Genomic DNA, 13,909 nt, shown 5'->3' on the forward strand with positions numbered 1-13,909 from the left:
AACCCAACCGCCGCATTTGAATAATACGGAAAAATATTATATTTCTCGTAGCTGCAGATATAACCCGTTTATTAATTAAATTCAATGTTTTTGCGATTACTTACTAATTAAAATATATTGTATTGTTATTTCAAATCGCGTTATGTATTTTTATTAAAGGGCGTTGATTTGGCATTGTGTCCGTTTCCTATTGGTCATTCTGTTGCAGCTCGCTGTCCAATCAGAGGAGCGGCAAGAGGTATGACGTCACTCCACACATCAGTATGTTGACAAGAAGAATATTATAGTTCTGTCAGGTCTTATTGTTTAATGTTGTCTAACAATACATTAGAAAATAAAATATAATGCAAAATCTTTAAAATATTCACCTTTAAGACCAAATTTATATTCTGTTTAGTCAGTCCCACAAAATTGTATTATTTTTATTCCAAAGAATTCTGTGAAAATGTTCAGCTTAATGCTTATTTATTTTTGTTATTTTACACGACAGGGCAATAATTATTTATTTTAATTTCACAATTACAGCATGTACACAAATGAAGCAGATCATGAATTATCCCACAGTGGACATGAGCAAGTTTAATTATTATATATGAAAATGTGTTATTTCAAAATTCTAGACATGTTATGAAAAAAAAAATCCATCTAGCTGTTTTCAGGATGTTCCTTCAATGCACTGATTGTGGCAGACAAAACCATTTCAATATTGCCATTGTGAAAAAATGTAAACGAGAAATAAACCCTGAACTGTAATGAACTGATTTCCACAGAAAGTAACAGTACCAGTTAAAAGCACAGATGCTTTCCTCTGACATTCTGATATTCTGACAGCATTTCAGGAAAAAAATAATAATAATAATAATTGAAGCACACACAAAGTGAAACAGAATGCCTTATATATGTTAAACTCTCGAGATAACCTGAGACAAGAGACTAAAAAGCACCTTTAGAGTTTCATCATGACTGCTAAGATGCAGTTTTCATTACCCCAAAATCTTTTTTTTTTTTTTTTTTTCACAATTACATTATTAACAAAATATTTTTACATCTTAATTCACAACAGGAGAAAATGCCATATGTTTTAATATTGTAGAATGCAATAATCAGGGATTGTGGAAGTGCAGGCTCAGGACAGGATGAGTGCTCGGCTGTGTGCGTTCGACTTCAGAGAGCGAAGATAACGCCTGGCCTTCTCCGTCATGATCAGCTGATCCGTAGTGCGACCACAAACCACCGCTTCCCACGCTGGAGACATCTAGAGGGAGGAGATTTTTTTAAAAATTGGACATGAAACTGGTAATGATGCTGAGGGGACAAACTTCAGGATTATGCTTCATGTACAGTCACATTATTACTGTAACATACTGTAACTACTGTACTGAATTATCATTTCTGATTGGTCAGAAAGTGTTGACAGTAGTCCTGGCTCGTTCTAATATGTTATCACTGTAAGTTTTCCACCACTAGAAAGGCTTTAAATAGATCAACCCAGTTTAACTCCGAGTTCCTGGATGACTTACAGGAGCAGGTGGAACAGTTTTGGGGTTCTGTTGTGCTTGTTTCACCGTAGGACCGCTTTCGTTGGGCCCGAGAATGAAACCCTGGTCGAGGACGTTCTCCTCCTTCTTCACAGTATACGACGAGTTGAAGGACGATGAGAGCGAACGGTCCGCCTGAGAGACAAGAAACAACTGCGTCTTTACATCGTCCTCTCACTGTGAGACCAAATTAAAGCGTCCAGTCATTGTTTTTACCTTTCTGCTGGGTTTTGCAGGAGGCTTGGAGAGCTGGCGTCGGGCAGGGCGCGGCTCCTTACAGTCTATAACGTCCAACGCCAGAGATTTACGCACTTTCTTCATGGGAGGCCGGTGCTGAAGAGCAAAGTAATGAAAGAATGTCAATGTATAGTAAAAGCTACATGTCTGGATGTAGAATCAGCCTTGAGGAAAGTACTTTGGGGAGGGGAAAAAAAAACAAAACAAAAAAACTCTCGCGTATAGAAATGCCTCTTGTGTGGTGTTATGGTTCTAATTTTTCCCATGTATGCTAACCTAGCCTAAAATTATTACGATTTCACAGTATTACGGTCAAAATCAATCATTTAAAAATGATAATGAAAATAACAACAAATAAGATGATGCGAATGACAAAAATGAGTCTTCTTTTAACATTTTCAGCAGAGAGGAAGGAGTCTGTTAACCCGTTTATACGAGCCGGCCCTGGACCGCTGAGCTGAACCGTCTTTGGGTCATGTTTGTCTCCACGTCTAATTCTGGGAGAAACGAGGATCTGAGAGTCTAAATCTAAAAGCAGGTTGTGTTTTATTCTGTGGAAATGTGAGGAGGTGTGATGACTGAAAGTTGACCTAGGACAAAAAAAAATTATGAAATGTCATCATATGTGGCTATCTTTTAGGAATGTAGAGACTGTAAAAGTCACGTGTGTGTACATGTGTGTGCGCGTGTGTGTGCGCCTGTGCGTGTGTGTGCGTGTTGGGAGGTATTGCGGAAAGGGTTTTACAGAAACAACATGTTTCTTTTAGTTAAGACAGAGACACAATAAAATATTACATGCAGGAAATTAGAAAGGTTTAGTGCAGAAGAGTTTACTTCCTTGTTTTGTAGAGGAATTAATAAAAAAGTGTGTGTAACCTTTTTTTAGTGTCTAAAACAGACAAGCGGAAGCGTTTCCGCCCCATGTACCTTTAGGTTACCATAAAACCTTGTGTATACACACACGCCAGTTTCAACCGTCATGCTTGATGGCACTTTTTAAATTTGTCTGCACTAACCTGGTCACTTTCTATTCATCATTCCCATTAAAATTATTTATAAAATGTCAGAACTGACATTTCATTGTAGGCCCATTTAATCCCTTTTACTCCCCGCTTTCAGGCAAAAAAGTGCGTTTTTCCCTGTTTTGGGCTGATATTATTCACTGGCTGATGTTAACTATGTACTTGTCTGCCATTAGCCAAGTCATGGACTGATACATTTTATTTAATATTAATGAACTCAAAACATTGTCCATTTACTGTGACAGAAAGCGAGGACGCTTCTTTCAAGCGAGAAATTCAAGGCTTTCGAGACGAGAGATTATTACGCTGCATTTGCACTAGAGGTCGGAACTCGTAATTCCTGACCTTCGACCAGGAAAGTTAACTCGGAATTCCTACTCGGGAACTCTGGACGGTTTCCTCAGCTCTGAGTTCAGCAAGGGACGTCAAATCAACATGGCTCCTAAGAGCATGAACAGTAGACAAAGTAGCACTTCTTACCTGTAAATGAGTTATACTATAAATACAGGAGTATTTGCTTTAGATCATTCAACATTAAATTAAATTACCGATTAAATCTATAACACTGGCAAACGTTTTTTCCTCCAACTTTGTATTTCAAATGCACGAAGGCTGATGGGGAAGGGGGCGGGGCTTCTGAGAGAAACAGGTAATACTGTAGCACCTGCACAACTGTCAATCATTCCAGCTTCATTCTTCAATTGGCTCATCTACCATTTTTATTAGGGTGAAAAAGGAGACGCTCTTTTAGAGTATGTTTTTGGGCAAGAACTTGTAGCAGCGTTCTCCGATGTTACAATGTGGAGTTTATAATGGCTGATTCGTATACACGAAACTCACAAATATGAATACATGAAAATACAAAACTGCCGTTTTAAGATGCAGAAATTGAACGAAAGCACTGTCGTAAATCAGGAACCTCACCACCACTTTGGGTTTCTGCTCCGCCGGACTCTCGTCCTTTACGATGAGCTCGATCCCTGCTTCGGTGCGCAGAACCTCCTTCAGGTCCTCCTCCAGGTTGGGTGTTGGAGGCTGCAGCAAACATCACACATCATGTACACGCTCACAAATAATCACTCAGCAGCTTTGTGTTTTCGTTGTCATTTCGAGTTTCCTCACCAGCTGCCGTATGGGCCCGTACTTCTCCAGGGCGTTTTTAAACGGGGTCGGGGTGCGAGGCGTCCTGTCCAGATCGGCCTTGTGGTTCGGCGTGATGAAGCTGAGTAGGAAAAATGACGATAATGAAATCAGACTCCTTAAATAAAATCCACCCTGATATTAAAGTGAAAGAAACGTGCAAAGCGGGACGTACACGGAGTTCTCCTTCTGAGTCAGCGGGGTTTTGTCCCGGTGCAGCGGCGTAGTGACGATGGCTTTCTGGCTGCACACGGGCGTGGACGTGAGAGACGGGTTCTCCAAATCAAGCGTGTCCTGTTTGGTCCACAAGTTGAGAAACTGGGAAGAGATTCACACACACACAATTAGAATTCACCTTCATGGCTTTTGAAAGTGAAATTCAAGCATTTTTCCGACACTTATAAGGTTGATTATCTCCATTATATTTAAGCTCATGAAAAGCCTGTGGCTGAATTTTTAACTGAAAAGAAACAGTGTTGGTTCTTGAACACTGCTAGCTAGTTATCCAGTGTTATGCTAGCTCTTAGCTTGTAATTTACCTCACAGATGTATTTTCGGTGCTCAAAACTATTATTTGTCACAAATTATAATGAACAAAATGTCTTCAAATTTTTTTTTTTCATAGAGTTTAATATTCCAACCAATATATTCTTGATATTAATCATTATCAATATTTTTTTTTTTGAGTGAAAACTAGTTTTAAAACTTTCCTCTACTAATTTTTCTGCACTTTATCTAACAATGTGCCATTTGGAAACTAAACCGAATTCCTGAATTCAATTTAATTAACTGAAGTCAGTCTGAGTTTACAGTAAAACCAAAAGTGAGGTGTCCTGGGATCGTCGTACCTGAGATGGGGAGAAGGGCAGGATCTTCACCGGCGTGCTCTTGGGGGTCATGGAGTCGTTGGCGTCGGGGGAGAGGGCGATGCGGCGGCGTGTGCGGCGGCTCAGGATGGACGGTGGCGTGGCTCCCCCGGGTGAGATGGGGATGAGCTCGCCTTTACTCCCCTTACTGAGCTCGTGTAGAGCGCTGCCCTCCAGCCGGAACTGCAGCACGTCAGGGCTCTGACTCTCCTCCGGCAGCTCAAAGTCAGCCAGGTTACACCAACCCTCCAGATCCTACACACACACACACACACACACACACACACACACACACACACACACACACACACACAGAGAGCAAGGGATTACTCTACAGAATCATAAAACCATACATGGTGTTCTGGACAGTGCTTCACTTCAACAAACACACTATGAATCCAATTTGAATCCTTTATGTTCAAGATTTTCTCTTAAGCTCACACAGATCTAAATTCCAAGTCCAAGTCCTGATGATAAGACACGCTGTACTTTTTTTTTTTTTTTTAATTCATTACATCTCACTCATAGACTCAGAGAAACAATCCAAGAAAATCTATCAAAAGCACAGACCTTCACCTGACCCCGTGTTTATTACTTTTTTAAAATTACAGTCTACACTTAATATAGTACAGTCACTCATCTGAGCAAGCACAGACCTTCACCTGACCCTGTGTGTGTTACTTTATTATTATTATTATTATTATTATTATTATTATTACAATCTACATTTATTCTACATTTCGAATAGCCACATATCTGAGCAAGGACGAACAATTTTTATTTAACTAGATGTTTTATGTCCAGAGTTTATTCACAACTGTTCACATCTCTAAATCATTTAAACAAATACTTTATTGATTTTAGTTAGTTAGTTAGTTGGTTATTTTAAAGACATGGCACCCAGGATGAGTATCCAGCTGATACCAGCAAAAAATGGAGGATGGATGGATGGATGGGGAAAAAGAAAAACAAGTGGAAAAGATTGGAAAAGATTTTTTTTGGAACTGAAACAGTTTATATAAAGGGACTTGCTTGTATCTTTTTATTAGGATTTATTTCTATTTTATTTGCTTTGTGTGAAAGCTGTGGTTTAATGCAAGGTGGTTTTTTAGCTGTGGGTTTTTTCTGTATTTAAGTGTTTCTTTTTTTTTCAAAAAAAAAAAAAAAAAAAAACCATTGTAAAGCTTAGTATTTTTTTTTAAGAAAAAAAAAAAAAAATATATATATATATATATATATATATATATATATATATATATATATATATATATATATATATATATATATATATTGAATGATTGAAATATTGATATCTGCTGATACTCAAGGTTTTAGAATCAGTATCAGAAAAGAAAAAGAAGTGGAATCGTGCCATCTCCAGATCTTTGCTCATATTATTAACACAGTTCATATAATTAACAAAAAAGTGAATTCATTTTTGTTTAGTCAGGTTTGTGCTGAGAAAATTACACCATGCATTTGATTTTTGTACATTTATGATAGATATTTTTACGGGTTAAACAAGTGAGAAAATGAATGGAAAGCAAAAACGAAAACCATGCTGGTATTCCAAGCGAATATTCCTGTGAATGTAGGCAAGATTCAGGTTGATTCATTTCTACAGCAATGTTTCTGCTACGCGTTATCTGGCTGTCAAACAAGTAGGAATAAAAACGCTCATTTTAGCCAGAATAACATTTAGCCCTTAATCATGTTAACAATAAATTTAAAAATGAATAAATAACCAAGTTTAATGTCTATGAATGTAATTAAACTGTCAATGCATGCTAGGATTTCACGTGTTTCTTTCCGAGCAAAATGCTACAAAGCCCCAGCCCTGGATACTGATAAAACCCAAACTCAACATTTTCAGAGACAGTTGATGTTTAACCTGAGCTCACAAAGCCATGTCTGAGAGCAGAAGCCCATCTTTAAGAGTGGTCCTGAACTCACCCTGTCCATCATGTCCATCACCTCCTTCAGCACGGGCGTGGCCGAGGGCGACAGGAAGCCCGAGCCGTCGTTCACCCAGGCAGGGACGCTCGAGCTCGTCACGCTCTCTGCGTCACTGGGGGGCGTCGCCGGAGCTCGAGACGGTTTAGGGGACACCTTGTTGGCGGGAGAGGATTTCCGAGGTACAGAATCGGCAGACTCCTGAAGGATGAAAAATATTTTTAGGATTATTTAAAGTTTCTGATGAAGTACAACACCACCAATGTGACAAACCCATTTGTAAGCATATAAAAATTGAAAGCAATATTTTTCTTGTATGTTTTTAAATTTATTTTAATCTTTGCACTCTACATTCCTCTTTACTTTCCACTAGGACAGAAGTATTGGCACCCTTGCTAGTAGTTCAGCCTGACATATCACATAGGATTTACTACACAGCAGACAATACGCTATACACCCGTGGGTTTCTGTGTTACATCAGGCCCAAAGAAAAAGAGTGGGTGAAAATCAGCATTTTAGTACTTTACTAATCTATTATCTGGTTACACAAAGTACTTGATCAGTGGTTTACTCATGGCCATCACTAACAGCCTTGCCAAAAGCAACACCGATTGTGTTTTACCTGTGTGACCACCGGTACAGTGGCAGCCTCCAGCTCTCCACCGTAGCAGAAATCCTCCTGTGAGGGTGAGGGTTATCACACATCAGAACATTACGCATATTACAATACAAAAAGAAATCGAGAGAGTGAAAATAAGAAGCCATAAGAAACGTTTATGATGAAGAGCGTTTCTGAAACACACCAGCGGATCAGCGTCCTGCTGAGCGCTGACGTCTCCTTCCTCAGGCTGGTGAATAAAGTGCAGATTCATGTCCACACCCGTGTAGTACCCCAGCTCCACCTTACGCTTAATGGTGGAGTTCCAGTGGTTCTTCACAGCATTGTCGGTCCTGAAGGGGGGAAAAAGACACAGAAAAAAAACTCACAGACCCATTTGACAACTCACAGGTTCATATTAATGCGTTAGTAAAAACTTAAACACAGGGGCTTATATGGTGGACATAAACGGACTTTAAAAAAAAGTGTAATCACCGATGTGGTGAAAGTTCCTGTTTTCTTTAACATGTAAGGAAGGAGTCTCCAGTGTCAGTGTTTTGTAACAGTGAAAGGATTCAGGACAGAAGAGTTAACACTTTCTGGTTTCTTGGTAACACACTATGAATCCATTTTGAATCCTTTATGTTCACGATTTTCTCTTAAGCTCACACAGATCTAAAATCCAAGTCCAAGTCCTGATGATAAGACACGCTGTACTTTTTTTTTTAATTCATTACATCTCGCTCATAGACTCAGAGAAACAATCCAAGAAAATCTATCAAAAGCACAGACCTTCACCTGACCCCGTGTTTATTACTTTTTTAAAATTACAGTCTACACTTAATATAGAACAGTCACTCATCTGAGCAAGCACAGACCTTCACCTGACCCTGTGTGTGTTACTTCATTATTATAATTATTATTATTATTATTACTATAATAGCCACATATCTGAGCAAGGACAAACAATTTTTATTTAACTAGATACATAATAAACAAGAGGTTTATTCACAACTGTTCACATCTCTAAATCATTTAAACAAATACTTTATTTATTTATTTATTATTTTTTTTTTTTTTTTTAAAGACATGGCACCCAGGATGAGTATCCAGCTGATACCAGCAAAAAATGGAGGATGGAAAGGATGGACGGATGGATGGGGAAAAGAAAAACAAGTGGAAAAGATTGGAAAAGATTCTTTTTGGAACTGAAACAGTTCATATAAAGGGACTTGCTTGTATCTTTTTATTAGGATTTATTTCTATTTTATTTGCTTCGTGTGAAAGCTGTGGTTTTTCCCCTTTTTTAACACTTTCTGGTTTCTTGGTAACACAACCAGTTAAGTTTTTTGTCTTATCACCTTCAAGATGATGCGTCATACTTTAATAAATAAACCATAATAATCATTGTAAAATTGCGGTGGTATAAAAACACAGCATGTAAAACACTTCAGGACATGCTGTTATTGGAAAATAACAGCAATAATGTTATTATATAGGGAGTTTTAAAGTGTCCACCTTCCAGGCAGCAGCTTGGCGATCTCAGCCCAGCGGTTTCCCAGCATGCAGTGGGCTTTGTAGATGATGAGATCCTCCTCTGCGGTCCAGGAGGACTTCTTCACGTCAGGGTTGAGGTGGTTGTGCCAGCGCTCGCGGCACTGCTTCCCCAGTCGCCCCTTCAGGTGTTTGGCCACCACGGCCCACTGTTTATTACCGTATTTATTCACCAGCTGGATCACCTGCACAGAGAAGAAGGACCAGGTGAATCAGAAAGCTTGTGTGAGAAGAGGTTTCTAGGTTAACGCACATGAACCAAAAAAAAAAAAAACGGTGAGAAAAAAAATCTTCTTAGACACTAATAATATAATTGTGTCTTTTGCAGAGACTCAGGAATTTTTTTTTCTATGAAACAAATTGATGCTTTGATGTTCATGTGGTCATGGTGCAAAAAAAAAATCCTAAACTGAAGAAATCAAGATGACATTTTGGTCGTCCGATTCGAAATGACATTGCCTCTGAAGAAACTGAAGAAATTAAAACCAAAAAAAAAAAAAACCATTTTCCCTGTTTCTCTTTTCATTAAATTTCCTTTAATTAAAGCTTTTCTTGAGTGTCAAGCAGTAAATAAGAATGAATTGCGGGAAGGATTTAAAGCTCTGAGTGGGGAACTGAAGAAAAGTCGGACCACAAACACCACAGGACTGATCCCAGGAATCGTTCGGGTTAATCGTTTGGATTTGTCAGTTTATCTACCTAATCCCACACCTAGTTTGCATAGAAATGAGAAGATTTTAATTCATATGTCGCTTAAAATCATAGAAAATGAACCTGTTCGCTTTGCTGCTTACTAATGTGAAGGCAGCGTAAAAATAAGGTCACGGCATGTACAGTACTGTGCAGAAGTCTTAGGCACATGCAAAGAAATGCTGTAGAGCAAAGATTCCTTCAAAAATAACGAAATTAAATGTTTCTACATCTTAAAAAAATACTATAAAGAGCAGTAAACAGTAATAAATGAAACAAAGTCAATATATAGTGTGACGATCCTTCGCTTTAAAAAAAAAAAAAAAAAAAAAAAACAGTATCTCAGGTGCAGTGTGTGCAGTTTTATAAGGAAATGAGCTGGAAGTGTTACTGAGCATCTTGCAGAAGCAGCCACAGTTCTTCTGGAGAATTTGACTGTCGACTTGCTTCTTATTTCTGCAGCGAAACCCAGCAGCCTTCATTATGTTTTTATCTGAAAAGTGTCTCTTATGGAATCTGCTGCTTTCTTTACTGACATACAAACATTTTTCTGTAACGTTTCATTTTGTGCTGGAAAACGAACATTTGGAATCTAAAAGGTTTTTGTACTGAATCAATAATGTAGAAGTCAGAAAATAAAAATCTGTAACAAAGTTTGTACTTTAAAAAAAAAAAAGGGGGGGTGCCAAGACTTTTGCACAGTACTGTACATATAGAGCTGTATAGGTCCTGCTTTCCTCAATATTCTTCTTCAAATCTAGTTTTATGAATTCATTTTTGCTCTTCTGTTTATTTTCCAGCCGTGCCAAGAAACACACGACATACAGGACTGATACGACGTGAATTCTGGTCTAACGCTCTTTTTAAACCAAAGCTTTACATCCACAAGTCTTACCTTCTCATCTTCTTCTTTAGTCCAAGGCCCTTTGACGAGGACTGGATCCAAAACTTTGTACCAGCGGTGCTGACACTGATGTTCCGAGCGGTTCTAGCAAACATCACACTTTGTTAAAACACACAAGAGCAAAAGTGCACTGACTTTTAACCATGAAGGTATTTAACAAAGCAGGATTCCCCGATTCCAAGTTAAGCCTGGTTTTGGCTGTAGGATTTCAGCAGTCTTTTAAGATTATTACTTGTCACAGTGTACGAGATCTTAATTAAATCTTGGCTGAATTCTACAACGGACCATGTGATAGCTTGTGTCAGATCATATGATGAAGATCGTCTATCGATAGAGCTGTGATTAAAGAAGACTTGTGCAGAAAACGGAGTAATATAAACAGAAACAAGGCCTCAGTGTGCTGTAATAGACTAGTTGTAATGTTCAGTTTTCTCCCTAGAGAGAAACTGTTATAAATGTCAAAGAAAAGGAGTGTGGAGCTGTTCGTGGTTGGGGGAAGATTCTCTCTGCTGCTACATTTCATCAAATTACCATCACCACTACACTACACACCATCACATCACCTGCAAGTGTCATAACATCATCATCCTCCTAAAATAAATTTCAGGAACATATCTCCTGCTGATCTCATCTCACAACAAGAATTCTATTACAACATGTGATTTTTTTTTTTTGTCTGCAACAGCAACATCAGACTGAAAATCACAGCTTTATTTCATAAAAAAAACACAGTTCCTGTACATTTAAAGAAAACCTACTGGTAGAAAACTTGCGATGTATTTCCAGTCATTAGTTCCTAGACGGTTAACCAGCATTCGCAGATTATCATCCTGAAAAACAAGACAAGACAGGTTTATGGTGTGGCTTTTCATTTTTCTCCATACGTTAATAAATGGGTCTGTTCCAGGGTTGAAGTATAAAACCCAGGGCTGTCAGATGTTGAGACAATGTTTGGATCTTTGATTGAGATCCTTATCAATAAACTGCTCAGCTACATGAATGGAATGTAACCATTTCCGGACAAAAACTCAAATGCAAAGATCACCTCTTCCTGCGTCCACTTCACTTTGACTTTCCCGCTGTCCTTCGGGTCGGCTGCGTCCGAGTCAGTGTCCTGACACTCCGCGTCCTCACTGCAAACACACACACACACACACACTGCTTTGTTAACAGGGAAAAACAAGTCTGTCCAGTCATCAGGAGCTAACAACAAGGCGCTGAGTTTACTGACACCACTCGGCTTTGTGTTGTTTACATCTGAGTGTTAACAAATCTGTGCAAAACTGTGACAAGACCACTGTAAACTGGGACTGCAACAATTCTACTCAAGCTATTCTACTCAACGTATTAAATGTCTGAATTATAAGAAATAATGTATTTGATCTGCAGAATAAATCAGACAGCATTCCTGATTGGGCCTGAGCTGCAACCACATGACTACCTTCACACTGCTGTGAATGTTAAGGACACACTTCTTATCACTCCTAATGCAGAACTATTAATGACACTGGGACATTTGTGATAAACACTTAAATCAGTAAATAAAAGAAATCAATCAATAAATAAACAAACTCCAGCATAGTTCTATTGAACATCATGCCAACATCATTACTAGCTAAAAGCTACAGCTAGCCAGGCATAGAGGAACAAAAAGTGTTTATCATTTCTATTTTCACACACACACACACACAAAAAAAAAAAAACTGAAAAAAAAAAAATAGGAGAATAAAATGCAAAACATGTAAAGAGAAGTTGTATTAATCTTGTCCCTACGAGTGATGATCTATATGTGAATGTGGATCTGCATTATTTATTGGGCGCGCGCTGAAAATAAAAGCCTCCAAACTTCCTAAATAATCCTCAGATCAGGTCACAACTGATGCACAGCTCAGAGGATCACTTTATTAAATTATTAACATTTATAAATCACGTGTTTACCAGGTTAAACATATATAAACCAACCATGCATAACAGGTAGAAACTAAATAAACTTACCCGCGCGCCCACCAAGACATCGCGTTTTTTTTTTTTTTTCCCTTCGATTTTCCGGTTAAACTCGGTTTCACGACGCGGCACGCGCGCTAACTCTCAACCATCTGTCAGTCACGGGGATGGATTTGCTTATGGAAGATTTATTCGTCGTTAAATCGCCTAATAATAACCACAAAAAAAAGAGAAACACGGAGGGGCGCGAGCTCTCTCTGTCCGCCTCCACTGTTTCTATCTCGCGCTTCTTTTTCGCACCCTTTCCCGGGGTGACGTCATCAAGCAGCGTCTGCGCGCGCAGCAACCGACCAGAACTGAAAACAGTTTACAGACTACCTCTAAAAAAAGTGAAATAAATTTATTAAAAAAAAATATATATATATATTATAGTATTACAATATCACTGCAGAGACATCGTCAAAAATGTTAAATAAATATTTAATAATTTATTATTATTATTATTATTATTATTATTATTATTATTATTATTATTATTATTAAAGGAATGTAAAGAAAAGAATTATAAAGAAAGACATTTATAAAATAAGAAAATTTAAGAAGAAAGTTATATTACTGTTGTTGTTGTAAATATAACGAACTAATTATAAATATAAATATTGTTATAAATACAATGAACTAATTTATTACTTTGTAAAGAATTATAAAGAAGAAATGTATAAAATAAGACATTTAAAGTTATCATATTACTATTGTTGTTGTTGTTTGTTGTTCTTGATGATGATGATGATGATGATGATGTTCTTGAACTTATAAATATGAATAATTAATTTATGAATTTATAAAGAATTATTACAGAAGAAATGTATAAAATAAGATTTTTAGAAGAAAATTATGTTATTATCCTATAATATTTTTATTATACTTATTATTAGTAGTAGTATGATATAGTAGTCTTGTTTCTAAGCTGTAACACTAATTTATCTGTACTGTATACATTTTAAAAATACTTTTCTGAATTTTACATCACTTTAAAAAAATACGTGTACATTTTATATAAATATACAGCTGAAAGAAACCAATCTTTCATTTTTGCCTGAGTAATTAGGATTATTATCAATAATATATAAACCTGTAAACCTAACAAGGCTTTATGTAGAAGCCATTTTAATCGTGTTTAATTGACCAGGCTGCTAACCCACACTCCTGAGAAGAGCCTCTCTGTAACTATGGCAACCACAAGTGGCTTTAAAATAAATAAATAAATAAATAACAATTGTTAAAATATCCTGGTTCATCTCGCTTTAAAAAGCTTTGAGCTATATTACAGCTTTGTTAAGAATGTTTCTGGGGGAAAAAAAACAACTAAGAAGATAATAAACGTTAAATTCACTTCCGGAACTGAAGTGGGCGTGGTCACTGATGAACTCCATTAAAAAAAAGTCATTATGGCAATCAAAATA

At 37.4% G+C, this 13,909-nt stretch overlaps 1 protein-coding gene across 1 annotated transcript; it reads right to left on the reverse strand.

Annotated features, from left to right (window-relative positions):
- Window positions 1-196: 196 nt before the first annotated feature.
- Window positions 197-12,759, reverse strand: mybl2b (v-myb avian myeloblastosis viral oncogene homolog-like 2b). The gene is made up of 15 exons (XM_026932529.3): window positions 12,498-12,759; window positions 11,548-11,635; window positions 11,261-11,332; window positions 10,494-10,586; window positions 8,873-9,093; window positions 7,560-7,707; window positions 7,379-7,435; window positions 6,757-6,957; window positions 4,786-5,058; window positions 4,113-4,255; window positions 3,920-4,019; window positions 3,722-3,832; window positions 1,755-1,871; window positions 1,521-1,673; window positions 197-1,255 (listed from the first exon to the last, which is right to left on the reverse strand). Exons 1-15 carry the CDS (start codon window positions 12,515-12,517, stop codon window positions 1,127-1,129), a joined length of 1,926 nt encoding a protein of 641 aa, XP_026788330.1. The 5' UTR covers window positions 12,518-12,759; the 3' UTR covers window positions 197-1,126.
- Between the last annotated feature and the right edge of the window lie 1,150 nt (window positions 12,760-13,909).

Source organism: Pangasianodon hypophthalmus, chromosome 20, assembly GCF_027358585.1.
Source record: "Pangasianodon hypophthalmus isolate fPanHyp1 chromosome 20, fPanHyp1.pri, whole genome shotgun sequence".
NCBI lineage: Eukaryota > Metazoa > Chordata > Actinopteri > Siluriformes > Pangasiidae > Pangasianodon > Pangasianodon hypophthalmus.